Here is a 26304-nt window from a genome sequence, read left to right on the forward strand (position 1 = left end):
GAAACTAGTGCAGTGACAACGATAACGAAATGCATGGATTTAACTGGATTGATTGATGGATTTAACTCAATGCAGCTGATGAGATGGAGAAATCTGTGGGTCTGCTCACAGAATTTCCAGTTTGGCATGAAGATGCTGGTGCGATGGTAAGCTTTGACAAGCTGACCACACCCTTTAACAACGATTCGCCACCCGAATTACTAACAGAAAAATAAACCGTGCAAATGATGGAATTGGTTTAGAATGGAAATAACCCTGCTGTGTCTGATGATTTGCGGACGTTCATGCTGGATTTTACGGTCGCAAATTGAGTTTTATTGGCGACGCATTAGTGACCGTAAAATCCAGCATGAACGTCCGCAAATCATCAGACATAGCAAGGTTATTCCCTCAAGGCTGCTTTACAACACTGGTGTGTATGCATAACATTAGGGATGTCTGGATCCAACCTCAGAGAGCAGTGGGTCTGACCAAGGCATTTGTTTTGATGGCTCTAATCCATCCACGGTCTGTTTCAGAAGCAGCATATCAACAGATTGTTTAAAAGAGATCTACTGGATCAACATGAGCTCTGTTTTTAGGTGTTTTTGGGTTCCGCTTTTCACTGAGGACAAAAGCAATGATCGGTCCAGTATTGAGTTAGAACGCCAACACAGTCAAGTGCTAAACAGCATTATAACATAAGCCTGCAGGACAAGTTAAACTCTCAAACTGAAACATGTGTCACCACTGCACAGGTGAAAATGTCTTTATAAGTGTCTGGTAGCATGCAGACTATCCTTACAGAAGTAAATGTTTACCCCAGGAAAAGGAAAGGAACGTTTGTTAAAACAACTGATTATAGAGGCAGTGACTTACTTACCTTAGCCTTCTTCTCGTTTAGCCGAGCTGCTCTCCATGCTCTCTCCAAATTTAACAGTTATCCTTGGTTGGTGGTCTTTCTGCTTTTGAGTCTGAGTAATTAGCAATCTAATGTGCCAGTGCCCAAATTCTTCCTGCTTAGTTTCCCTTTTGTGTACATATGAGCCAGGTCTAGGGTTCTGCCATTACTAAGGAAGTCCCTTCGGCGTCTCCCCTTTTTCCCACTCTGGGTCGCCAAACCGGATTTGAGCTGGATCTGCATGGTGATTTGGCACAAGTGTTCCACCAGTTGCCCTTCCTGACACAACTCCACATTACACAAGGGTGGACTTGAACCAGGAACCTTCTGCACTGGAAAGATGGAAAGATGTTGTACAGCCTCAGTTGAAACATGGAACTGTTTTGATATAATAATAATAACAGCAACAATAATAATAATTTCTAACTGCGTTGGTTTAATTAAAGTCTCACTTCATTAATATCTGCAACTGAGAATCATATATATACACTCAACAAAAATATAAACACAACACTGAATAATCAGGTCCCATCTTATCTTAGGGACCTCGTAGTACCATATCACCCCAATAGAGCGCTTCGCTCTCAGACTGCAGGCTTACTTGTAGTTCCTAGGGTTTGTAAGAGTAGAATGGGAGGCAGAGCCTTCAGCTTTCAGGCTCCTCTCCTGTGGAACCAGCTCCCAATTCAGATCAGGGAGACAGACACCCTCTCTACTTTTAAGATTAGGCTTAAAACTTTCCTTTTTGCTAAAGCTTATAGTTAGGGCTGGATCAGGTGACCCTGAACCATCCCTTAGTTATGCTGCTATAGACGTAGACTGCTGGGGGGTTCCCATGATGCACTGTTTCTTTCTCTTTTTGCTCTGTATGCACCACTCTGCATTTAATCATTAGTGATCGATCTCTGCTCCCCTCCACAGCATGTCTTTTTCCTGGTTCTCTCCCTCAGCCCCAACCAGTCCCAGCAGAAGACTGCCCCTCCCTGAGCCTGGTTCTGCTGGAGGTTTCTTCCTGTTAAAAGGGAGTTTTTCCTTCCCACTGTAGCCAAGTGCTTGCTCACAGGGGGTCGTTTTGACCGTTGGGGTTTTACATCATTATTGTATGGCCTTGCCTTACAATATAAAGCGCCTTGGGGCAACTGTTTGTTGTGATTTGGCGCTATATAAAAAAAAAATTGATTGATTGATTGAACACTTTTGGTTTTGCTCCCATTTTGTACGAGATGAACTCAAAGATCTAAAACTTTTTCCACATACACAATATCACCAAATTCTATGAAACGCCTTTGGAGACGGCTTATGGTAGAGACATGAACATTCAATACACGAGCAACAGCTCTGGTTGACATTCCTGCTGTCAGCATGCCAATTGCACGCTCCCTCAAATCTTGCGACATCTGTGGCATTGTGCTGTGTGATAAAACTGCACCTTTCAGAGTGGCCTTTTATTGTGGGCAGTCTAAGGCACACCTGTGCACTAATCATGGTGTCTAATCAGCATCTTGATATGACACACCTGTGAGGTGAGATGGATTATCTCAGCAAAGGAGAAGTGCTCACTATCACAGATTTAGACTGGTTTGTGAACAATATTTGAGGGAAATGGTGATATTGTGTATGTGGAAAAAGTTTTAGATCTTTGAGTTCATCTCATACAAAATGGGAGCAAAACCAAAAGTGTTGCGCTTATATTTTTGTTGAGTGTGTATATATATGAGAATGCTCAATGCCTCAGTATTAACGGAAATATAATATTCAAATATATTAACTGCAATCACAAGAAAACAATGTTTCTGACAGAAATGACTGAGAAAGTTAATTTATTACCAAGGCATTTATTAGTAATAAAGTTAAAGTGTGGGGGAAATGTGAATAATTACACTGCACCCCTAAATTTTCTACCTAGCACCCCTAAAATTATTAGTGGTTGTGTTCAAAGAATGTCACCAATTTAAAAACTTGACAAAACCTATTTATTTTTCTGACTTTGATAAAGGGTGTAAATTTTACCTTTTTCTTTCTTAGGAAACATGCACTAAAATACCAAGATTATGTTACTATTATATTTAGTCCAAAATATTCAGCCTGACAGTAACACTTTTCTTGTTTGGTCTCCAGGTTGTCCTTCTACTCTGGACACTCGTCCTTTGGGATGTACAGCATGCTCTTTCTGTCGGTGAGCAGGAAACCGTATCACTGGTGATACAGCAGATGAAAAAAAAGAAAAGGGGGGGGGGGGACAGTTTCTCCAATCACAGCCACAGCAGTCTATAATGCCTACAGAGCTGTCTTGGTGTTTTTGTGGCTTCCCTCACTTGTCTCATTTCTCACTCCACACAGACATACTATACTCCTTGTATTTATTAATAATTGATGTCAGACACATTCTGTGACTTGGAAACATTGACATGTGCATCCCCAGACTTGACTCATGGGCCATAAGACTGATTATTTATATTCAAAATAGTTCCATCATGTAGTTTGTCCAGTTACTTATGGAAACATGGCTGCAGTACCTATACAACTTTATGGTTTTAACTCCACTATGGTGTGTGTAGTGGCAAAATTAAAAAAAAATGTTACTGTCCAAATACTTATGGACCTGACTGGTGTGTATGCTTGTGTGTATATATATGCAGCTCTATGTACAAGCCCGGATGCAGGGGAAGTGGACGCGACTGGTCCGACCCACCATCCAGTTCTTCTTGGTGCTGTTTGCCCTGTACGTGGGGTACACACGGGTTTCTGACTACAAACACCACTTCACTGACGTTCTGGTGGGATTTCTACAGGGAGCGCTCATCGCTGTGCTCACTGTGAGTACATCTGAAAGTGATGAATTCTAAGAGTGAAAGGGAGAATGAGAAATAAATATTTCATCTTATTTCTGATCACCATTAGATGTGAGGTGATTGAGGATCTTCTTGCTGGTTCCCCTACTGTACTGTGTCCTTCAGAACAGCGGCCCCTGAGGACCAGGGTTGGGGACCACTGCTTCAGAAAACCTGAAGGCCTAACTGATGTCCTGTACGAATGGCAAAAAGTTTTACATCAAAACAGAATTCCAAGAAAACTGGAATCCCTGAGAAGTTGTCCATTTTAGCTCAGTCCAACAGTGGTCACAACACATCAATTGCAGAAGACACTGAGAAATACAAACATAAATAATTAAAAATACAACCCCAATTCCAATGAAGTTGGGACGTTGTGTAAAATGTAAATAAAAACAGAATACAATGATTTGCAAATCTTCTTCAACCTATATTCAATTTAATATACCACAAAGACAAGATATTTAATGTTCAAACTCATAAACTTTATTGTTTTTGTGCAAATATTTGCTCATTTTGAAATGGATGCCTGCAACACGTTTCAAAAAAGCTGGGACAGTGGTATGTTTACCACTGTGTTACATCACCTTTCCTTCTAACAACACTCAATAAGCATTTGGGAACTGAGGACACTAATTGTTGAAGCTTTGTAAGTGGACTTCTTTCCCATTCTTGTTTGATGTACAACTTCAGCTGTTCAACAGTCCGGGGTCTCCATTGTCATATTTTGCGCTTCATAATGCACCACACATTTTCAATGGGCGACAGGTCTGGACTGCAGGCTGGCCAGTCTAGTACCCGCACTCTTTTACTATGAAGCCATGCTGTTGTAATATGTGCAGAATGTGTCTTGGCATTGTCTTGCTGAAATAAGCAGGGACGTTCCTGAAAGACGTTGCTTGGATGGCAGCATGTGTTGCAACAAAACCTGGATGTACCTTTTAGCTTTGATGGTGTCATCAAAGATTTGTAAGTTGCCCATGCCATTGGGACTAACACACCCCCATACCATCACAGATGCTGGCTTTTGAATTTTGTGCTGATAATAATCTGGATGGTCTTTTTCCTCTTTTGTCTGGAGGACACGGTGTCCATGATTTCCAAAAATAATTTGAAATGTGGACTCATTAGACCACAGCACACTTTTCCACTTTACGTCTGTCAGGCCCAGAGAAGGCGGCGGCGTTTCTGGATGTTGTTGATGTATGGCTTTTGCTTTGCATGGTAGAGTTTTAACTTGCACTTGTAGATGTAGCGACGAACTGTGTTAACTGACAATGGTTTTCTGAAGTGTTCCTGAACCCACGCGGTAAGATCCTTTACACAATGATGTCGGTTTTTAATGCAGTGTCACCTGAGGGATTGAAGGTCACGGGCATTCAGTGTTGGTTTTCGGCCTTGTCGCTTACGTGTAGAAAGTTCTCCAGATTCTCCGAATCTACTGATTATATTTTGGACTGTAGGTGATGGAATCCCTAAATTCCTTGCAATTGAATGTTGAGAAACATTGTTCTTAAACTGTTGGACTATTTTTTCATGCAGTTGTTTGCAAAGTGGTGATCCTCGCCCCATCTTTGCTTGTGAACAGCTGAGCCTTTTGGGGATGCTCCTTTTATACCCAATCATGACACTCACCTGTTTCCAATTAGGTGTTCTTTGAGCATTCCTCAACTTTCCCAGTCTTTTGTTGCCCCGTCCCAACTTTTTTGAAACTTGTTGCAGGCATCCATTTCAAAATGAGCAAATATTTGCACAAAAACAATAAAATTTATCAGTTTGAACATTAAATATCTTGTCTTTGTGGTGTATTAAACTGAATATAGGTTCAAGAGGATGTGCAAATCACTGTATTCTGTTTTTATTTACATTTTACACAACGTCCCAACTTCATTGGAATTGGGGTTGTAAAATGAAATACCCTGCATCAGTTCAACAGGTAGCTGCATTAAAAAAAATAAAATAAATAAAAAATTCAAATTAAGACTCTTGCAAATCCAGAAACCACAAGCAAGTATAACCTGCAGCACATGCAACAGTTTAATTTGATAATGTGTCTGATGCAAATTCACACAACATACCCCAAAAGCTCCCCAACACAACGGTAAAATTCACAACACAAAAAGAGAAAACTTTTACTATTGTGATTCAGGGCATCATCATAATTGTTGATAGTACTTTTCACTTTGCCACAGTTTCCCATTTTATTTTATTTGCAATGCATTGACCAGTAGAAGTCAGAAGAACCTTTTTGTGTTGTGACTACTTCAGTTTTGTTGTGGAGCTTTTGCATGTGTTTTATGAATTTACAGCAGACTCTGAATCAAATAAAATTGTTGCATTACTGCAGGTTGTATTTGTGTTGTGTGTGTTTTTGTTTCATTTTTTTGTTTCATAGTGGGAGCCATGTTTTTATGCAATTCGCATTTGCTGAAATAATGTAGATGTTTTTAGAGGTGTGAGCCCCACGAGAGTTGGGAACAGTGGGGCTGGCAACCCTATTGTTTTCATTTGGTTATTCATTTATTTTTCATTAAGATTTTTCTCCCAGTAAATGCAATGCTGGAGCACAGGCCATACAAGCTGAATAGCTGCCACTTTCAGATTGGGTACAAAAGCCTTAATGTAACTCGGACACCAAAAAAATGTAAGCAAATCTGCCTGTAGGGGATGCTATAGCAGTATGTTTGCATTTTGGCCTATAACTCCAAAACCGTACAGTGAATATGGAAACTATTATACAGCGCTTCATGTTTTCACATTTTATGTTACAGCCTCATTCCAAAATGTAGTAAATTAATTTTCCCCCTCAAAATTCTACTCACAACACCCCATAATGACAACATAATTTTTTTTTTTGAAATTTTTGCGAATTTATTTAAAGAAATAACTAAGAACTCACATGTACATAAGTATTTACACCATTTGATCAGTACTTTGATGCACCTTTGGCAGCAATTACAGCTACAAGTCTTCTTGAATATGATGCCACAAGCTTGGTGCACCTATCTTTGGGCAGTTTTGTCCATTCCTCTTTGAAGCACCTGTCAAGCTCCATCAGGTTGGATGGGGAGTGTCGATGCACACCCATTTTCAGATCTCTTCAGAGATGTTCAATCAGATTCAGGTCTGGGCTCTGGCTGGGCCACTCAAGGACATTCGCAGAGTTGTCCTGAAGCCACTCCTTTGATATCTTGGCTGTGTGCTTAGGGTCACTGCTCTGATAAACGATGAACCGTCGCCCCAGTCTGAGGTCAAGAGCGCTCTGGAGCAGGTTTTCATCCAGGATGTCTCTGTACAATGCTGCATTCATCTTTCCCTCAATCCTGACTAGTCTCCCAGTTCCTGCCGCTGAAAAACATCCCCACAGCAAGATGCTGCCACCACCATGTTTCACTGTAGGGATGGTGCCTAGTATTCATGCCAAAGAGTTCAATCTTTGTCTCATCAGACCAGAGAATTTTGCTTCTCATGGTCAGAGTCCTTCAGGTGCCTTTTTGTAAACTCCAGGCAGGCTGCCATGTGCCTTTTACTAAGGAGTGGCTTCTGTCTGGCCACTCTACCATACAGGCCTGATTGGTGGATTGCTGCAGAGATGGTTGTCCTCCTGGAAGGTTCTCTTCTCTCCAGAGGAATGCTGGAGCTCTTACAGAGTCACCATCGGGTTCTTGCTCACCTCCCTGACTAAGGCCCTTCTCCCCCGATCGCTCAGTTTAGACGGGCGTCCAGCTTTGGAAGAGTCCTGGTGGACCCAAATGTCTTCCATTTACAGATGATGGAGACGACTGTGCTCATTGGAACCTTCAAAGCAGCAGACATGTTGCTGTACCCTTCCCCAGAATTGTGCCATCGAGACAATTCCTTTGACTTTATGGTTGGTTTTATGTAGAAGTGTAGAGAAGGCTAGAAGGAGTTGCATTGTTTGTTTATGGACTTAAAGAAATCTTTTGACAGTGCCAAGAGAAAAGGTGTGGTATGGTATGAGAAGTATATGAGGGAGGTGCAGGATATGTGCAAGGACAGTCACCACACTGAGCCTGGTGTGCTTGAAGTTCGTTGTATAATCAAAATTCCTGAGGAAGTCTTTTTTTCTGTGCTTGCTGAGGTTAAACCTTATTCAGAAGAAGCACCTTTAAGTGACTGATACTGAGATTGCCCAATCACCTCTGTCCTTTTATGTGAGATATTTCGATCAATGTTGTTGCTATTTGGCAGAACACTTGGTTGAAGAGATATGAAGGTAAATTTGATTCTGAATATCGATAAATATAGACTGACAGACTGCACAACACTTCATGCACGTGGTGGGATCAAAGACTGTTATTCAGTGTACATACTGGAAAAGTGCAGACGTCTTAGTTAAATTTAGTCCTCTCAAAGGAAAAGTTGGCGTGAGCCCCATCGCCCATGTGGCTCTGCAGTTCAGGCCCACGTCTTGCAGCTGCATCGTTACAAGTCATTTGGTCCTCGTGGGGGCTCGGGGTGATCTGCGTAGGGGGCTTGGACCCTACGCGGGTCTGGTTTGTGTTTTCAGCATTTGCTAGTGTTGTCTTAATTTGGAAGTGTTTAACAAGCATTGATGATGCCAACCTTCTCAGCAAGGGTAGAGATGCAAAAAATAAATACCGTAATACATGACTTTATCTTAATATATCAGCTTTAAACAAATCAATTTTTGGTCATACTGAGAAAATGCATCATTTATTAGATCAGCAAAAGTAAACAGATTTGTAATGCAACATATTTATCCCCCTCAGGTCCGATACGTGTCAGACTTTTTCAAGAATCGACCTCCTCTGAGCACAAGACCAGACAAGGCAGACTGCGAACAAATGGAATGCAAACCGAACCCTCAACCTTCAGTCTCACAGCACGGAAATCATTATAACTACACTGCGCCCGTATGAAAAGCACCCGTGACGTGCAGCACCCGTGACCTGCACCACCGCTTCGACACTTCACCACAACTATGACTTAGGAATGAAAAACACAGTCACCGCTACTGTGAAATCCAGATCCAGGATTGACATGTCAACTGAGGAAACCAGACATTCCCAACCTGAGTGTGTGTATATGTGTGTGTGTGTGTGTGTGTGTTGTGCAATGATATTTTTTAACAGTTCTGTTTGAGTTTTATTCAGTTGTTGTGGGGAGATGTTTATGCTGTGAGTAAAGACTGCAAGTGTGCATTTTTAAAAATGACTCACCAAATCTTGAAAGGGGAACATTTTTTCCACTTTTCTGCAGATGTTTTTAATAAACAGGTCAGGCTGATAAATATTAGAACATTGACAGTTTCCTTTATTGAGAGATTCAAGCTTTCTAGGAATTACCAGATTTCTGAATGTATAGTGTATTAAAGAAACCAGTTGCCACAGTGTTTCTCCTATACCAATGTGTTATTGCAAATCATATACCGTGGTGGGTTTTGAGTAGTGCTGTGGAAATCGGTGGCTTAAGTGCTTTTTTTGGTGAGGATAGTTTCACTGACCTGTAGTAGATAAAGCAGTGATCTCACTTGAGAAGCTGAGTCGGTAGTTATATGGCGACCCACTTCTCCTAGTAGTTGAATTGTGTTGAACTGTAAATTAGGATGGGTTAAATGCAGAGGACAAATTTTGTTGTATGTATATATGTACAATGACAATATAAAGGCTGTATTATTATGGTGTATGAGTTTGCAATTCTCTTGGATCAAGACAAAGCTCCAGGCTTTTAAATCATTGAGATTCGCTTATCTCAGCAGTGATGTTCCAGTCTCAGAATTTTCCATATATGAGCTTGCTGGACAGAAGTGTTTGGCAATGTTGTTGATACCTTTCTAGAACAAAGGTCCCAGTCTTGAGGGTTGTCGTGCCTCTTGTCTTACTGTATGGTTGTAACACTTTGATGCTGACCAAAGGCTATCCTGACTCCATGTCTATAATACTGGGTGTCCTCACAGGATCCTTGGGTACTGGGGGACACTCAGATGACTTGCATTGTGAAGTAGAACTGATGTTGCTGTGTGCATGATGCAGCACAGAGGTACCTTAGTGAGAACACCAAGAGGACTCCCAGGTTTCTTCTGGCTGCAGCAGATGGTTATTCTAAACAGATGGTGATGGGGACGGACTGGTTGTCTGCCTCTGTGGTTGCCATGCAGGACCCAATGCGATTCCATAATGCAGTGAATGTGGTGATGTGCTGCACCAACACATCCCCCAGACAGACCTGAGCTGGCACACCTCAAAAACACGGACAGGTTAGAGTCGATGGGACATGTGCGATCTTCAAGAGCAAATGATTAATCACCAAATAATAAATGGTAGTTTGATAGTCTGTTCAATTATGTTTGTTCCTTTGAAAAATTTGCCATTACTCTGACAATGTTTATACCCAATCGTACCCCCCCAAAAAAGGTCAGTGTTCTCGTATTTGTAGAGCCACCTGTCCATAGAAGCTCTAACAGTTTTACTAACTACTGTATGTTTTTGTTTTTTTTAATCCAGTGTATTTTTTCAAGAATGTTTGATTTTGTGTGATGTTACAGAGCAGCTGTTTGAGCTGCCTGCTTTCTTCGGCTCATGTCTTTTCCTTCCAGACCTGAACTTTGCCTTTTATGCACATTGGTTGACTCTGAGAAGGAAAGCTGAGGAGCAACAGAGACTTCACAAACCCATATTTCTGGAGTTGAATCATCATTTCCGTCACACATTACTGAGCGGTTTTATTCTCTTCCAATAGAAAAGTGTGTATTTCATCCACAGCGTGTTGGACTACATATTGTTCACTATATGAATAGGTCTAAAGGACAACACCTTAAATGGTCCTATAACAAGGCATCTGTTAAGTATTTTCTTACTTTGACCCTGCAAGATGTTTTGTATACTTCTATATGAATAACAGCCAGCATGTTGAGCGCTTACTTGTATGCAACACAAGAACTCAAGCGGGAGGAATTTAGTGTTGTGTTGGACTATCCTTTGCAGCTTTGTTCTTGTTGAACACCGTGCACAGCACAATGACGCACGCTTCATGTCTGGACCTGCTGCAGATGATTGCGGGATTCCTCAGCGTCAGAGGAATGGGGCTGGTTAACCACCTCACGTTTGTTAGGGACACTAATGTACTGTCATTTTATTATTTACACAACCATGCTACCATGTGTTAAAATTATCTTACATCCTGCTGCAATCTGGTGAGGTCACAATTATGAAACAGCTCCAATTATGTTACAGAAGCAAAGGGAAATTATAGCGCTTTAAATTCTTGTGATCAGATTAATAAAAAGACTTGACATACATCTGAAGTGTGCAGGTGGAGCAACCTGTGCTCTCCATCGCACTGAACGTGTTTATCAGGCTGGTCAACTAACTGCTGCATTTCATGTCTCAGCTCCACAGGCCGAATGGAAGCAAAGTTTTCGTTGTGTCCTTTGATGTTTGGACAATGCTTGCTTTAAGCCTGCTGAGAGGACCAGTGGTTTTCATTACTGGTTACTTATTAACCATGTACAAATGCTAGGAGGTAACAAGAAAATGTACATCAGGTTTCACATTACACAGAGAACTGTTGTATTGTTCAATAAAGTCTAACAGAAATGGAACAAATCCTCATATTTGACAACCTTTAAGAATGCAAATTGGATTTTTTTAATAAATTGCAAAATTAGAGAGGATAAATAAATCTTTCAGTCTTATGTGGAATATAACAAAAACAATGTCGAAATTCACCAAATTTGTCAAAACTAGATCAATCTAAAAAGAAGTTTGTTTTGCTTATGTAATAGCCTATAGAGCTATAGTGAACACTGCCCCCTGCAGGATGCTTAAGGGATATTGGATAGGTGATGCATTAGGAAATGGTGTGCTCATCAGTGAAAGACTTTCTGCTCAGAATTGTACAAAATCAAATCTCCAGTTACATTATAAAACATAACACCACACAACCCTGCAGAAAGGATTTTGTACGACTTTCGGCGCTGTAGGGAGTTTTGGCACAGAAATGCGTAAAATCAGTTAAATTATTTTCTAATTGTTTAATAGTGGTAATGGTCAAAAACATGGTCACAAGTCCACACAACCCTGCAGAAAGGATTTGTATAAGTGTAGCTACTTTCATCTTTTTTTTTAAGAAACATGTTTGAAATGATCTTGTTTGGCAGTTTATTTCTTTTTTGTGGCTAAATCTGGTGACCACTCCATGAAACCAGTGTAGAGAGACTCACAATAGGATTGAGGGGGCGGGGCAAACTCCACACCCATCACGCAAAGATTTCACAAATGTACTGTGTTTGTACAAAGTGTGTACCATTGGTGTTAATATTTCTTGTTCTGTTAGCTTTTGTGCTGTCTCATTGCTGAAGATGCCAATCTGGCTCACTGTGAACAACCTACACTACTGGAATGAGACTTCTTAATGTAGTCACTGTTTCATTGGTTTTTGTATTTCACTTTAGATGGAAATGTACCTATGTTAATGTGGCAGATCAGCCATTTAGAGAGGTGATGTGATCCACAAACAAAACACCAGAATAACTCTCAATCACATTTTTTATTTGTAAGGCACCAGAGAAGCTTCCTTACTGCTAAAAGGTTGATTCATTCTCATTACAATACACAGTTGCTTGTTTAACATCGTATCCCCCACCCAGCCCATGTAATTTAACAGTGTTCATAAACACATTAAACTGGTTATGTTTGCACAAAAAAGATAAAAGGTAGAAAACAATGCTGAGTGTTACCGTCTACTGAGCGAATGAGAGCGAAAAACGGGAATTGAATGACATAGAACGTGTCTCTTATTTATTGTAGGCTCGTAATGCACACGTACAACACCTAAATCTTCAAGGATACACGTTAAAAAGCAGCTTTGAAACATACAAAAATGCTTTAAAAATATGTATATTGATATCTTCATATGTATACAAATTGGCCCTTCACAGCACGAACACATACCATTTAAAGTCTAACTTTTGAAGACAACACTTGCACTCGTTATAATAAAGAGAATCCTCCGACACAAGCAAAGAGGGGAAAATCAAACAAAAGAAGCGCAATTTAAAAAATATAAAAGTCGAAGTGCTTTTCAAAATAAGATACGGAGGATAGGTTTGAAGTCTTGAATTTGTGGTGCTCAGAGTTTAAGGTGGCGTGTAACAACGCTCACATTACAGGGCAATCGCAGCAACAACTGCAGTGTAGTGACAAACAGAAACCGAGACACCTGACTGACCACAACTGACCAAATATCTTAGCAGAAACAATGCTGCCCCCTTTTGCCTAAAACAAGAACACTCCCATTTTTTTTCTCCAATCATGCATTTAGTTTGGCAAGTCCCTTCGACTTCTCCCTTGTTTGCACTGGGGGTCACCACAGCAAATCAGAGTTGGATCTAAAAAGCTGAATAATTGTACTGGGATGTGCAGGAGTATTCAACCTCCTTAAAGGTTAGCAAATTGGTGTAAATTTCAAGTGGTAAATTTGTTTTTTTAAAATTGCAATATTATCTTTAACAACGCACTTTCCAAGTCAAAATTATTGGTTGGGAAAAAATTAATTCAAACTCAAGAATTTGACCCCAGTTATCTAGCGCTATATCAAACAATGATGACAGTAGGAAATGTTACCTTTAATGAGGGCTCAAAACTGCACTCAAACAACTCACATTTGCTGGGTAAACCTGCCTCCCTCAGTACCACTGCAAAGAGTGGGACAGAATTAAAATGAGCGAAAATGAAGGATAAAGAACAGAGCAAAGTAAAAAATTGTCACGGGGTAAAGATAATTAAAAGACTGATTACTGATTTCTTCTGTCAAGGGTCATGCACCAAATTCAACCACACTCTTGATCAGGCACACAGCAAATCTGCAAAACCAATTCGACAAACATCTCCTGAACTACAGACTACAGCACAAGATGTACTGAATACTAAGGTAGGGGTTGAATATTTGGAAAAACAGCACTTGGTTGTTTGGTTTTTTTGGTACATGTTCTAAGATTTTCAGAGCAAGAATTAATTCTGACATTAAAAATGTACCATTAGAGAAACTTTACAATAACAAAATACTGACAACAACAAAATAGACGTGTTACACCTACATCAAATTAGTCATGCAGCTGTCACACCATGACAATTTAGCAAGCGCATTTCGATGACCCCATTTTCACAGAGCGGTCCGGGTCGGTATGGTACAAGTTGGAATGGTTAGGTTTGGCTTGGTTTGCGTTTCCACTGCCAGCAAAACCCTTTTGTGAGCATGTAGATCTTAACCTGCATGTCATCGAGTGCATGTACACTGTCGTGCAGTCTCGCCCCACCACACACAGACCAGAGTAATTTAGCATTTTTAAAAAAAAATTCTATTTTTTGTCTTGGTGGATCATGGGATTTATTTTCATCGCATGCAGAATGCTGAAGAATCAACTGATGTCTGTGTTAAACGCTGATGTGAATGAATGAGGCCCCGTGACCCTTTCAACTTTTAAAATAAGTAAATTTTTTTTTTTTTTGTGGCACAAAGTGCCGGCATTTTCTGGTTCAGGCTGAAATGCACTGGGAGCAGACAAACACAGAGGGACTTGTTTTAAAACGCTACATTTTTTCAGCCACGACAAGGAATTATAGTATTTTCAGACATCGTTTTCAAAATCAGGACACTATGTGGATAAGTTTTCATCAGGCTGATGATGAATCCGACTGAAACGGAACAGGTAAGATTAAGACTTTATATTTACTCCGTGTGTGAATGGCTTTAATATTTGAAACAGGCTGAACTGTTTGCATCCAATCAATGGATACATTCTGACTTCTGAGTAACAAGTAACAACAGTCGCATAACTTACCTACAACTTATGGCCCACGTATACGGGATGTACAACACACACTGGCATGTATCAAAAATATTGTGCATGCCCAAAATTATTCAATGAACTCAGCATCCTACGCCGTATACAGCATACTTCAAATGCGCTCTTAACTTATACAAAACTTACCCATAACTTATTGGACATATGTCAGCGTATTTGGCGTATCTTACATACGTCAGCAAATGGATGCTACATCATCAAGGTGTGACAGGTCCATAAATTGTGATAAATGTGCTGCACTTTTGGAGGGTGAAATATTCTTTGCAAGACGCTGGCTGGCGATTCTGCTTTCTGAGCAACAGGGAATAAATTTGGTCACTTCTGGCTGAGAGAAGCTTGTTAAAACATTTCAGCAAATCTTTGTTTTCTGTTGCTTATGAAGCGTTAACAACTCACCCAAGACAACTACCGCCATGTAAAGGGGTGGAAAATTGCTGACCGCCTGCACACTGTCACATAAATCAATCACGACAGGAAAAGACAGCAGCTAAATGCATTTAGTATGAACTGACCAAATAACATGAAACCTGAAAATCACACCCGCCTGCCATTAACAACCATCCGGTGCCAACATTTTAGATCCTATGCAAATTTGTCTGGGTCAGTTACAGTGGGAGAGCACGGGTGGGGTAGGGGGTGGTGGTGAGGTAAAATATAAAAGATGCTTTGCTAAAACAAATAAGACAATAAGTGTTTTCTCTTTTCTGATAACACACACACCTGGTTTCAACTTCATGAAACAAAATGCATCAATTTTAATTCTTGTAGACAGGACTCGTGGTGTACGCCATGGAGATCCAAGGTGAACTGAGACCTGCACAAACTATTTTTGAATGGAAAAAGAGCAAATATTTATAATGCGCCTATCAAGAAAAACATCCTTGAAAACTTTTAAGAATTGTTTTGAGGAGTGATTAAATACACAGCATTTGCATCTGAACCACCAGAGGAGGAGTTAAAGCGGACCGGGGGGGCTACACACACATTTGATTGCCAAGAAACTTAAAGAAAATAATTGCGACCAACATAGATGTTAGTTGTCACACTCAACTCTCACTCTTAATGGGAAAACATTTATCTTGGTTAAGCCTAACAACAGTGGCTCACACTAAAAAGCATTTATTTAAAGTCTAGGAGCCCAAACTGAGGCTGTTACGATGAAATAATATGAACTGCCACACTTCAGCAGTTTCATTCTCTACACATCCTGCTTTCACCCACAAACCCGCCGCACTGACAACAATCCTGCGCCATCCTCTTTTATATGTGGCTCGACCCTGTAGTTACACTCATCAGCCAGTCTCGCGTCAGTCTCTATTTACAGTCCACCATTACAGCCTTGCCTTTCTGCTCCACTGCAGCATCTCCCCTTCAAACCTTCTCGTTTTGTCCGCCACTAGTCGGACTTGTCCCCGTCCTCTCCTCTGGGTGCTCGCTCTGCAGAGTCCCGGGCCTTGTCTTCTTTAGCCACCTGTGCCTGACTGTGGGAATAGTTGGCCAGGATGGAGGAGAGGGACAGGAGTCCGGAGCTGGAGGAGACGGGAGGCAGGGTGGGTGGGGTGAGGCCCAGCGGCAGCGGGGTGACAGGTAGGGCCAGGCCCTGGAGCTGGGACAGCTGCTGCACCTGCAGCTGTTGCTACAAAAAGAAAGAAAGAAAGAAAAAAAAAAAAGACAGGAAGCATGTAATGAGCGCATATTACAAAAAAGAAACTTTGGAAATGACAGAAAGTGACAAGCTCATTCAAGCCAGCTGCACAGACCAAGAAGCTCTTCAGGCCGGTGCTGATCCCTGGACACCACAGTGTGAATCCGCCTGGGTGGAGCACCAGTCCATCGCAAGGCCTGTGTCACAGACCATACACTCTGCCCCTAAAAATTGGTCTGCCCTGCCTACACTGTGCATGCGTCATTTCGGAGCTCAGCAGCTCGTCTGAGCCAGTCTCTTCACCCAAACTGATCAAATGGATTAATAGGATTATTAACCATCTGATGACAAGGTTAAACCTCTTAAATCATTCTAAAGTCAGTTTTAAGTAGAAACGAGGCGATAACCTGATGCTTTGAAGTGACCGATGTGCTGTGAACGCATCAGCTAGCAACTTGTGTAGCTGCGGCACTCTGGTCGCTTCTTCAGTCTTTTATGATGAAATAATCCTGCATCATACATGTTAGATAATATGTGTATTAATTCCTTATTTTATTATTTTTATGTTAGTTATCAAATATTTGCTTTTGTTATCTGTTTAGAAGTGCCTGGAACTTGGTTTTAACTGGTTCAAAGTCTCAACAGACAGTTACGTTTCACTTCCATTACACGTGCAAGCTTCAGATATAGGGAGGGCTTTTATAAAAAACACTTGTTGGCTTGGTTCGGGGTCTCTGACAAGATAGAGCCCCTGTGTGGGACACACCTCTGGGGACAATATATAAGTGGCATGAAAACTGAATGTATTTGTCTTCAGACCTCTGTGTGACATGTACAGTGGGGGGAAAAAAGTATTTAGTCAGTCCCTGATTGTGCAAGTTCTCCTACCTAGAAAGATGAGAGAGGTCCTGTAATTTTCAACATAGGTACACTTCAATTATGAAGACAAAATGAGGGGGAAAAAAAAACCAGGAAATCACATTGTAGGATTTTTAAAGAATTTATTTGTAAATTATGGTGGAAAATAAGTATTTGGTCACCCACAAGCAAGCAAGATTTATGGCTCTCACATACCTGCAACTTCTTTAAGAAACTCTTCTGTCCTCCACCTGTTACCTGTATTAATGGCATCTGTTGGAACTCATTATCTGTATAAAAGACACCTATCCACAGCCTCAAACAGTCAGACTCCAAACTCAACCATGGCCAAGACCAAAGAGCTGTTGACGGACACAGGAAGAAAACTGTAGACCTGCACCAGGCTGGGAAGAGTGAATCTACAATAGTCAAGCAGGTTGGTGTGAATAAATCAACTGTGGGAGTAATTGTAAGAAAATGGAAGCCATACAAGACCATTGATAATCTCCCTCGATCTGGGGCTCCACGCAAGATGTCATCCCGTGGGGTCAAAATGATCAAGAGAATGGTGAACAAAAATCCCAGAACTACACGGAGGTACCTGATGAGCAGAGAGCTGGGACCAAAGTAACAAAGGCTACACACTACGCATTGAGGGACTCAAATCCTCCAGTCCCAGGCGTGTCCCCCTGCTTAAGCCAGTACATGTCCAGGCCCATCTGAAGTTTGTCAGAGAGCATATGGATGATCCAGAAGAGGATTGGGAGAATATCATGTGGTCAGATGAAACCAAAATAGAACATTGGGAGAATATCATGTGGTCAGATGAAACCAAAATAGAACATTTTGGTAAAAACTCAACTCGTCGTGTTTGGAGGAAGAAGAAGAATGCTGAGTCGCATTCCAAGAACACCCTATCTACTGTGAAGCATGGGGGTGGAAACATCATACTTTGGGGCTGTTTTTCTGCAAAGGGGACAGGATGACTGATCTGTGTTAAGGGAAGAATGAACGTGGCCAAGTATCGTGAGATTTTAAGCCAACACCTCCTTCCATCAGTGACAGCATTGAAGATGCAATGTGGCTGGGTCTTCCAGCATGACAATGAACCCAAACACACTGCTCGGGCAACGAAGGAGTGGCTCCGTAAAAAGCATTTCAAGGTACTGGAGTGGCCAAGCCACTCTCCAGACCTCAACCCCATAGAAAATTTGTTGAGGGAGTTGAAAGTCCGTGTTTCCCGGCGACAGCCCCAAAACATCACTCCTCTAGAGGAGATCTGCATGGAGGAATGGGCCAAAATACCAGCTACAGTGTGTGCAAACCTGGTGAAGACTTACAGGAAACAGTTGACCTCTGTCATTACCAACAAAGATTATGTTACAAAGTACTGAGTTGAACTTTTGTTATTGACAAATACTTATTTTCCACCATAATTTACATATAAATTCTTTAAAAATCCTACAATGTGATTTCCTGGATTTTTTTTTTTTTTTTCTCATTTTGTCTCTCATACTTGAAGTGTACCTATGATGAAAATTACAGACCTCTCTCATCTTTCTAAGTAGGAGAACTTGCACAATCAGGGACTGACTAATTTTTTTTTTTTTACCCCACTGTACCTTTAAAGCTTTAAATAATCAAAACATCTAAAAACTGAAACCTGTTTTCCCTGGTGTCTCATTTGTTGTCTGTGTCAGAGAGTTTTTAGGTAACTCAGCCACATGGGGTGTGCAGCCAGTACATTCTGAGTGCCGGTCCCAAGCCCGGATAAATGAGGAGGGTTGCGTCAGGAAGGGCATCCGGCGTAAAACAAGCCAACCCAACTATGCAGACTCAGAATCGAATTCCCATACCGGATCGGTCGCGGCCCGGGTTAACAACGTCCGCCACCGGTGCTATTGCCCAACAGGGTGCCGGTGGAAATTGGGCTACTGCTGGGCGAAGACGACGAAGAAGAGGAGGAAAACGCTGCCACAAACAGCGGGAGAAGAAGAAAACTAGAAGGGTGGAAATGAGAGTGGGGACTTTGAATGTTGGTAGTATGACTGGTAAAGGGAGAGAGCTGGCTGATATGATGGAGAGGAGAAAGGTAGACATACTGTGTGTGCAGGAGACCAAGTGGAAGGGAAGTAAGAGCAGGAGCATCGGCGGTGGGTACAAGTTGTTGTACCATGGTGAGGACAAGAAGAGAAATGGTGTTGGGGTCATTTTAAAGGAAGAGTATGTTAAAAGTGTGTTGGAGGTTAAGCGAGTGTCTGACAGGGTGATGAGTGTGAAGTTGGAAATTGAAGGGGTGATGATGAATATCATCAGTGCATATGCCCCACAGGTAGGTTGTGAGATGAAGGAGAAAGAAGATTTCTGGAGTGTGTTAGATGAGGTGGTGGAGAGTGTGCCCAAGCATGAAAGAGTGGTGATAGGAGCAGACTTCAATGGGCATGTTGGTGAAGGGAACAGAGGTGATGAGGAAGTAATGGGTAGATACGGTATCAAGGATAGGAATGGGGAAGGACAGATGCTGGTTGATTTTGCAAAAAGGATGGAAATGGCTGTGGTGAATACCTACTTTAAGAAAAGGGAGGAGCACAGGGTAACATATAAGAGTGGAGGAAGGTGCACACAGGTGGACTACATTCTCTATAGGAGATGCAAGCTAAAATAAATCACAGACTGTAAGGTGGTAGCAGGAGTGTCACAAGACAGCATAGGATGGTTGTTTGTAGGATGACTTTAGAGGTAAAGAAGAAGAGAGTGAGAGCTCAACAAAAAATCAGATGGTGGAAGCTGAAGGAGGAAGACTGTTGTGTGAAATTTAGCGAGCAGGTGAGAGAAGCACTGGTTGGAGGGGAAGCAATTTTGGACAACTGGAAAAGTACTGCAGATGTGGTGAGGGAGACAGCTAGGACAGTACTGGGTATGACAGCTGGACAGTGGAAGGAAGACAAGGAGACTTGGTGGTGGAATGAAGAGGTCCAAGAAAGCATAAGGAGAAAGAGGTTGGCGAAAAAGTTTTGGGATAGTCGGAGAGATGAAGAAAGTAGACAGGAGTACAAGGAGATGCGGCGTAAGGCGAAAAGAGAAGTGGCAAAAGCAAAGGAAAAGGCATATTGCGAGCTGTACAAGAAATTGAATAGTAAGGAAGGAGAAAAGGACTTGTACCGATTGGCCAGACAAAGGGACAGAGCTGGAAAGGATGTGCAGCAGGTTAGGGTGGTAAAAGATGCACATGGTAATGTGCTGACAAGTGAGGAGTGTGTGCTGAGAAGGTGGAGGGAATATTTTGAAGAGTTGATGAATAAAGAAAATGAGCGAGAGAAAAGGCTGGATGATGTGGTGAGAGTAAATCAGGAAGTACAAGAGATTAGCAAGGAAGAAGTCGGTCCAGATGACATTCCAGTGGAGGCATGGAAATGTCTAGGAGAGATGGCAGTGGAGTTTCTAACCAGATTGTTTAATAAAATCTTGGAAAGTGAGAGCATGCCTGAGGAGTGGAGACGAAGTGTGCTGGTTCCTATTTTCAAGAACAAGGGTGATGTGCAGAGCTGCAGTAACTACAGAGGCATAAAGCTGATCAGCCACAGCATGAAGTTATGGGAAAGAGTAGTAGAAGGTAGGCTTAGAAAACAGGTGAAGATCTGTGAGCAGCAATATGGTTTCATGCCGACAAAGAGCACTACAGATGCAATGTTTGCTCTGAGAATACTGTTGGAAAAGTACAGAGAAGGCCAGAAAGAGTTACATTGTGTGTTTGTGGACTTAGAAAAAGCTTATGATAGGGTGCCAAGAGAAGAGTTGTGGTATTGTATGAGGAAGTCTGGAGTGGCAGAGAAGTATGTTAGGGTAGTGCAGGACATGTACAAGAATAGTGTGACAGCGGTGAGATGCGCAGTCGGAATGACAGACTCATTCAAGGTGGAGGTGGGATTACACCAAGGATCAGCCCTTTCTTGTTTGCAGTGGTGATGGACAGGTTGACGGATGAGATCAGACAGGGGTCCCCATGGACTATGATGTTTGCAGATGACATTGTGATCTGTAGTGAGAGTAGAGAGCAAGTTGAGTCTAGTCTGGAGAGGTGGAGATATGCTATGGAGAGAAGGGGAATGAAAGTCAGTAGAAGCAAGACTGAGTACATGTGTGTGAATGAGAGGGAGCCCAGCGGAATAGTGCCGTTACAAGGAGTAGAAGTGTTGAAAGTAGATGAGTTTAAATATTTGGGGTCAACTGTTCAAAGTAATGGAGAGTGTGGTAGAGAGGTGAAGAAGAGAGTGCAGGCAGGGTGGAGTGGGTGGAGAAAGGTGGCAGGAGTGATTTGTGACCGAAGAATATCAGCAAGATTGAAGGGGAAAGTTTACAAAACAGTAGTGAGACCAGCTATGTTGTATGGTTTAGAGACAGTGGCACTAACAAAAAGACAGGAGGCAGAGCTGGAGGTGGCAGAGCTGAAGATGTTGAGATTCTCTTTGGGAGTGACAAGAATGGACAAGATTAGGAATGAACATATCAGAGGGACAGCTCAGGTGGGACGGTTTGGAGACAAAGTCAGAGAGGCGAGATTGAGATGGTTTGGACATGTGCAGAGGAGGGACCCAGGGTATATAGGGAGAAGGATGCTGAGGAAGGAGCCACCAGGCAGGAGGAGAAGAGGGAGACCAAAGAGGAGGTTTATGGATGTGCTGAGAGGACATGCAGGTGGTTGGTGTGACAGAGGAAGATACAGAGGACAGGGTGAGATGGAAACGATTGATCTGCTGTGGCGACCCCTAACGGGAACAGCCGAAAGACAAAGAAGAAGTCAGAAAGTTTTTAGGTAATTTTTCCTAACATTGTACAAAAGCTTAAGATATCTGTCGCTGAGATAGATGATGACTGGAGTGCAGTTTTAAGCAGAAATGACGTGATCGGTGAACCGCGGCTAATGACACATGCGCAGTGAAGGCAGTGGGGACAGATTTTTAGGAGGGGACCGTTAGGTCGGCGACACCGGTACCCATCTCTGCTGGGTGGACTGGGACAATGCAGACAAAGTGTCCAAGGATACAGGAAGCTTGAAACACACACCTGGACTTGGGCCCCAGTCTGTATCTTGGTAGGTCAATTCCTACACTATAGAAGCATCTGCTCCACATTTCAAGCTAACTTCAAATCCACATGCTCCCGTTATTTGTTTTAGGACTTAACCACTGTTAAGCAATCAGAAAATAGTGATTTATTTCTTTAATTCAGTGTTTCCCAATCCTGGTCATCAGGACCCAAAATATGGTACACGTCCATTATCGTCGGTGTAAAAATGCACAATGTAACTCAACCAAACACCCGCATTTTCTTTCACAGCCAAATTACAAACAAAATCCTTTCTGTAGGGTTATGTTGCAGTATGGCTGTGTTACTTGAGTTTTGGAACATAGCAGTAACTACTGTGAAACAATCACAGTAATATTCTTCTCTGAGTTAGTACATTTCTGTGTGGAAACCATGTCTTACTCACTGACCTCTTCCTAACTCCCATCATACATCCAGCATCCCCTAAGCATGCAGCAGGCATCAATGGGACATGACGTCAACAAAACAAAGTTGCTTTTTCAAATGATGTGCTGTATCAAACGTCACTTGATTTGATCCAATCTGTCCTCATTATATTCCCTTTCAATTTGGAAACGTATAAGACCATAGCATTTATTTAGTGATCTTCCAATCAGGTGTTTTGCCCTTGATCCCAAAGTGAGTCATTTAATATCACGCATCTGCTGACACAGAGCCCCAATCTGATGCACCTTTAATCAAAGCTGTTTTTCTTAAAGTTTTTCATTTATTTATTTTTTAAAACATTAGGTCTCACTAATCCCACGACCCGAACAAGTACAAGCGGTTGAAGATGGGTGAGTGAGGTCTCACTAATTCCACTGAGTGAAGAATTGTAGTACTAAAATTAGGACAAAAAGCACCATATTGTCCAGAGTATAAGTGATCTGTGGAATAAAGCAGGCTCATTGCTTATTTAAAGAGTGGTACACTGCTTTTAAAAACCTGCACTGTGGCGAAGCAGCAGTCTGCTGGCACTGTGTTTATAAAGTGACTCTGGTTAAATCTGCTTTATCAGATACAATCAATCCAAAAAATACCTTGATTGGACCAATTCTGATCAGATATAAATGAGGGGATCCTCCTTTACTGTTTATCTGAAGTTTTGGAAAACACAATATCATCACATTATGCTGGTGATGCATGAACTCGGTATTGTCATGTGTGAGAGCTGGACTAAACCTGAAGAGATGATGGTAATGGAGCTCTATTTGGGGTGTCAAAGCTTACAGTGTGACCAGAAATATTCACAGCACTTCACTTTTTCCTCATTGTATTATGTTACAGCCTTTTTCCAAAACAGAGTAAATTCATTTTTTCCTCAAAATTCTACTCACAACACCCCATAATGAAAAGTTTTTTGAATTTGTTTTGAAAATTTATTAAAAATAAAAACTAAGAAAATGTATGTAAGTATTCACAGCCTTTGCTCAATGCTTTCTTGATGCACCTTTGGCAGCAATTACAGCCTTAAGTCTTCTTGACTAGGATGCCACAAATTTGGCGCACCTATCTTTGGGCAGTTTTGCCCATTCCTCTTTGCAGCACCTTTCAAGCTCCATTAGGTTGGATGGGGAGCGTCGGCGCACAGCCATTTTCAGATCTCTCCAGAGATGTTAAATCAGATTCAGGTCTGGGCTCTGGCTGGACCAATCAAGGACATTCATAGAGTTGTCCTGAAGCCACTCTTTTGATATCTTGGCTGTGTGCTTAGGGACATTCTCCTTCTGAAAGATGAACAATCGCCCCAGTCTGAAGTCAAGAGCGCTCTGGAGCAGGTTTTCATCCAGGATGTCTCTGTACATTGCTGCATTCATAGTTCTCTCAATCCTGAATTGTCTCCCAGTTCCTGCTGCTGAAAATCATCCCCACAGCATGATGCTGCCACCCGCATGCTTCACTGGGGATGGTGTCTGGTTTCTTCCAAACATGATGCCTGGCATTCACACCAAAGAGTTCAATCTTTGTCTCATCAGACCAGAGAATTTTGTTTCTCATGGTCTGAGAGTCCTTCAGGTGCCTTTTGGCAAACTTCAAGTGAGCTGCCGTGTGCCTAAGGAGTGGCCTCTATCCTTCTGGAAGGTTCTCCTCTCTCCACAGAGAAATGCTGGAGCTCTGACAAAGTGACCATCAGGTTCTTGGTCACATCTCTGACTAAGGCCCTTCTCCCTGATCAGGGGGAGTTTAAAGTTTAAATGGGTGTCCAGCTCTAGGAATAGTCCAGGTAGATCCAAACTTCTTCCATTTACAGATGACAGAGGCCACTGAGCTCATTACAACCTTCAAAGCAGCAAAAATGTTTCTATACTCTTCCCCAGATTTGTGCCTGGAGACAATCCTGTCTCAGAGGTCTACAGACAATTCCTTTGACTTCATGCTTGGTTTGTGCTCTGACATACACTGTCAACTGTGGGACCTTATATGCAGACAGGTGTGTGTCTTTCCAAATCATGTCCAATCAACTGAATTTACCCCAGATGGACTCCAATTAAGCTGTAGCAACATCTCAAGGATGATCAGTAGAAACAGGATGCACCTGAGCTCAATTTTAGCTTAATGGCAAAGGCTGTGAATACTTATGTACATGTGATTTCTTAGTTTTTTTATTTTTAATAAATTTGAAAATTCTAAAAAAAAAAAACAAAACAAAAAAAAAAAACAACAACTTTCACATTCTGATGATTTCATTATGAGGTTTATGTCACATGATTACAGGTGCTGACAAACAACCATCAAGAGTAAATGAAATGTGACTAGAAAACACAATGTGTAACACACACAAGGCAGTCAGGGTTACATCATCTCCTGTTGTGTTTATAATGTTTATAATATATATTTATTTATTTATGGTGTCTTTTTTCCTGGTTGAAATGTAGATATGAATGAATGAATCTACCAAACTTAAAGATATACACATTACTTTTCTTTTCATGGTATTTTAATTGTCTAAAAATAAATGTCCAAGGTTCATTATCATGTTAATCAAGAAATCATCTCATCTGAAAAAGCAATGGACAAGTTATGGTATTAATTTATAGTTGAACATCAAAGATTTCTAAAGGATAGAATAATGAAATGTGTGTGCATACCTACGCTGGCTAACACCCTAGCAACCAACCTCGCTATCCACCCCTCCAACCGCACTGTCGATGGCCTGGTGGAGCACTACAACAGCGCCCTTGGACTCAGCCTGGACTCTGTTGCTCCACTTATCACCAAATCGGTCTCCTATGCCTGCCCCGCTCACTGGTTTACCCCAGAGTTGCGGAGGCTCAAGTCCATGGGACGCTGGCTCGAGAGACTTCACAAAAGATCTGGCCTCACTATCCATCTTGAAGCCTACAGAGACCATGTCAAGTGCTATAAAGAGGCTCTCACCCAGGCAAAAACACTATTTCTCCACACTTATTAACAGCCAACAAACGCATCCCAAAATGCTATTCTCTACCATCAAGCGCCTACTTGACCCTCCTGATGCCCCGCAACCCTCTGATGCCACTGACCATTGCTCCAGGATCCTGGACTTTTTCCATCAGAAAGTGGATACCATCCATCAGCAGCTCCAGGCAACTACACCCTCCCCGCCAGCCACACTACCTCGGCAGGACATGTACCATCCGTCTGCCTGCCCACCACAGTGCCGCCTCTCCACCTTTTCCCTGCTGGATGCTGATCAAATCCTCAACCTCTTGACCAAAGCCAGGACTTCATCCAGCAGTCTGGACCCACTGCCCACAACCCTAGTGAAGGCCTGTCTCCCCACCATCTGCCCCATGGTGGTTGCCATCATCAATGCCTCACTTAGCTCTGGTGTGGTACCCTCCAGCTTTAAGTTGGTGGCTGTGATTCCAACTCTCAAAAAGACAGGCCTGGACCCAGATGACCCCAACAACTACCACCCGATCTCCAACCTTCCATTCCTGAATAAGATCTTGGAAAGAGCAGTGGCTGCCCAGCTACAACACCACATGTCCCACCATGAGCTCTTTGAACCTCTCCAATCCAGCTTCAGATCCCATTATAGCACTGAAACCGACCTCATCAAAATCACAAATGACCTCCTGATTGCTGCAGATAATGGCCTTGTCTCCATCCTCATTCTCCTAGATCTCTTCGCTGCCTTCGATACCATTTCCCATTCCGTTCTCCTCTCCCA

The 26304-nt window shown here is 42.0% G+C and overlaps 2 protein-coding genes across 2 annotated transcripts in view; one reads left to right on the forward strand and one right to left on the reverse strand.

The window, feature by feature from the left end:
* The window catches only part of plpp2a (phospholipid phosphatase 2a), a 36763-nt gene extending 27384 nt beyond the window's left edge, over nucleotides 1-9379 (forward strand). The window contains exons 4-6 of the mRNA XM_034160060.1: nucleotides 2999-3056; nucleotides 3520-3696; nucleotides 8466-9379. Coding sequence (XP_034015951.1) covers nucleotides 2999-3056; nucleotides 3520-3696; nucleotides 8466-8615 — 385 coding nt within the window. The 3' untranslated portion in view covers nucleotides 8616-9379. The remainder of the gene's footprint in view (nucleotides 1-2998; nucleotides 3057-3519; nucleotides 3697-8465) is intronic.
* A 5422-nt stretch (nucleotides 9380-14801) lies between these two features.
* The window catches only part of LOC117501202 (TLE family member 5-like), a 28996-nt gene continuing 17493 nt past the window's right edge, over nucleotides 14802-26304 (reverse strand). Inside the window, exon 7 of the mRNA XM_034160061.1 lies at nucleotides 14802-16196. Within this exon, the coding sequence (XP_034015952.1) occupies nucleotides 15957-16196 (240 nt within the window). The 3' untranslated portion in view covers nucleotides 14802-15956. The remainder of the gene's footprint in view (nucleotides 16197-26304) is intronic.

The sequence above is a fragment of the Thalassophryne amazonica genome, chromosome 19 (assembly GCF_902500255.1).
Source record: "Thalassophryne amazonica chromosome 19, fThaAma1.1, whole genome shotgun sequence".
Taxonomy (NCBI): Eukaryota; Metazoa; Chordata; class Actinopteri; order Batrachoidiformes; family Batrachoididae; genus Thalassophryne; species Thalassophryne amazonica.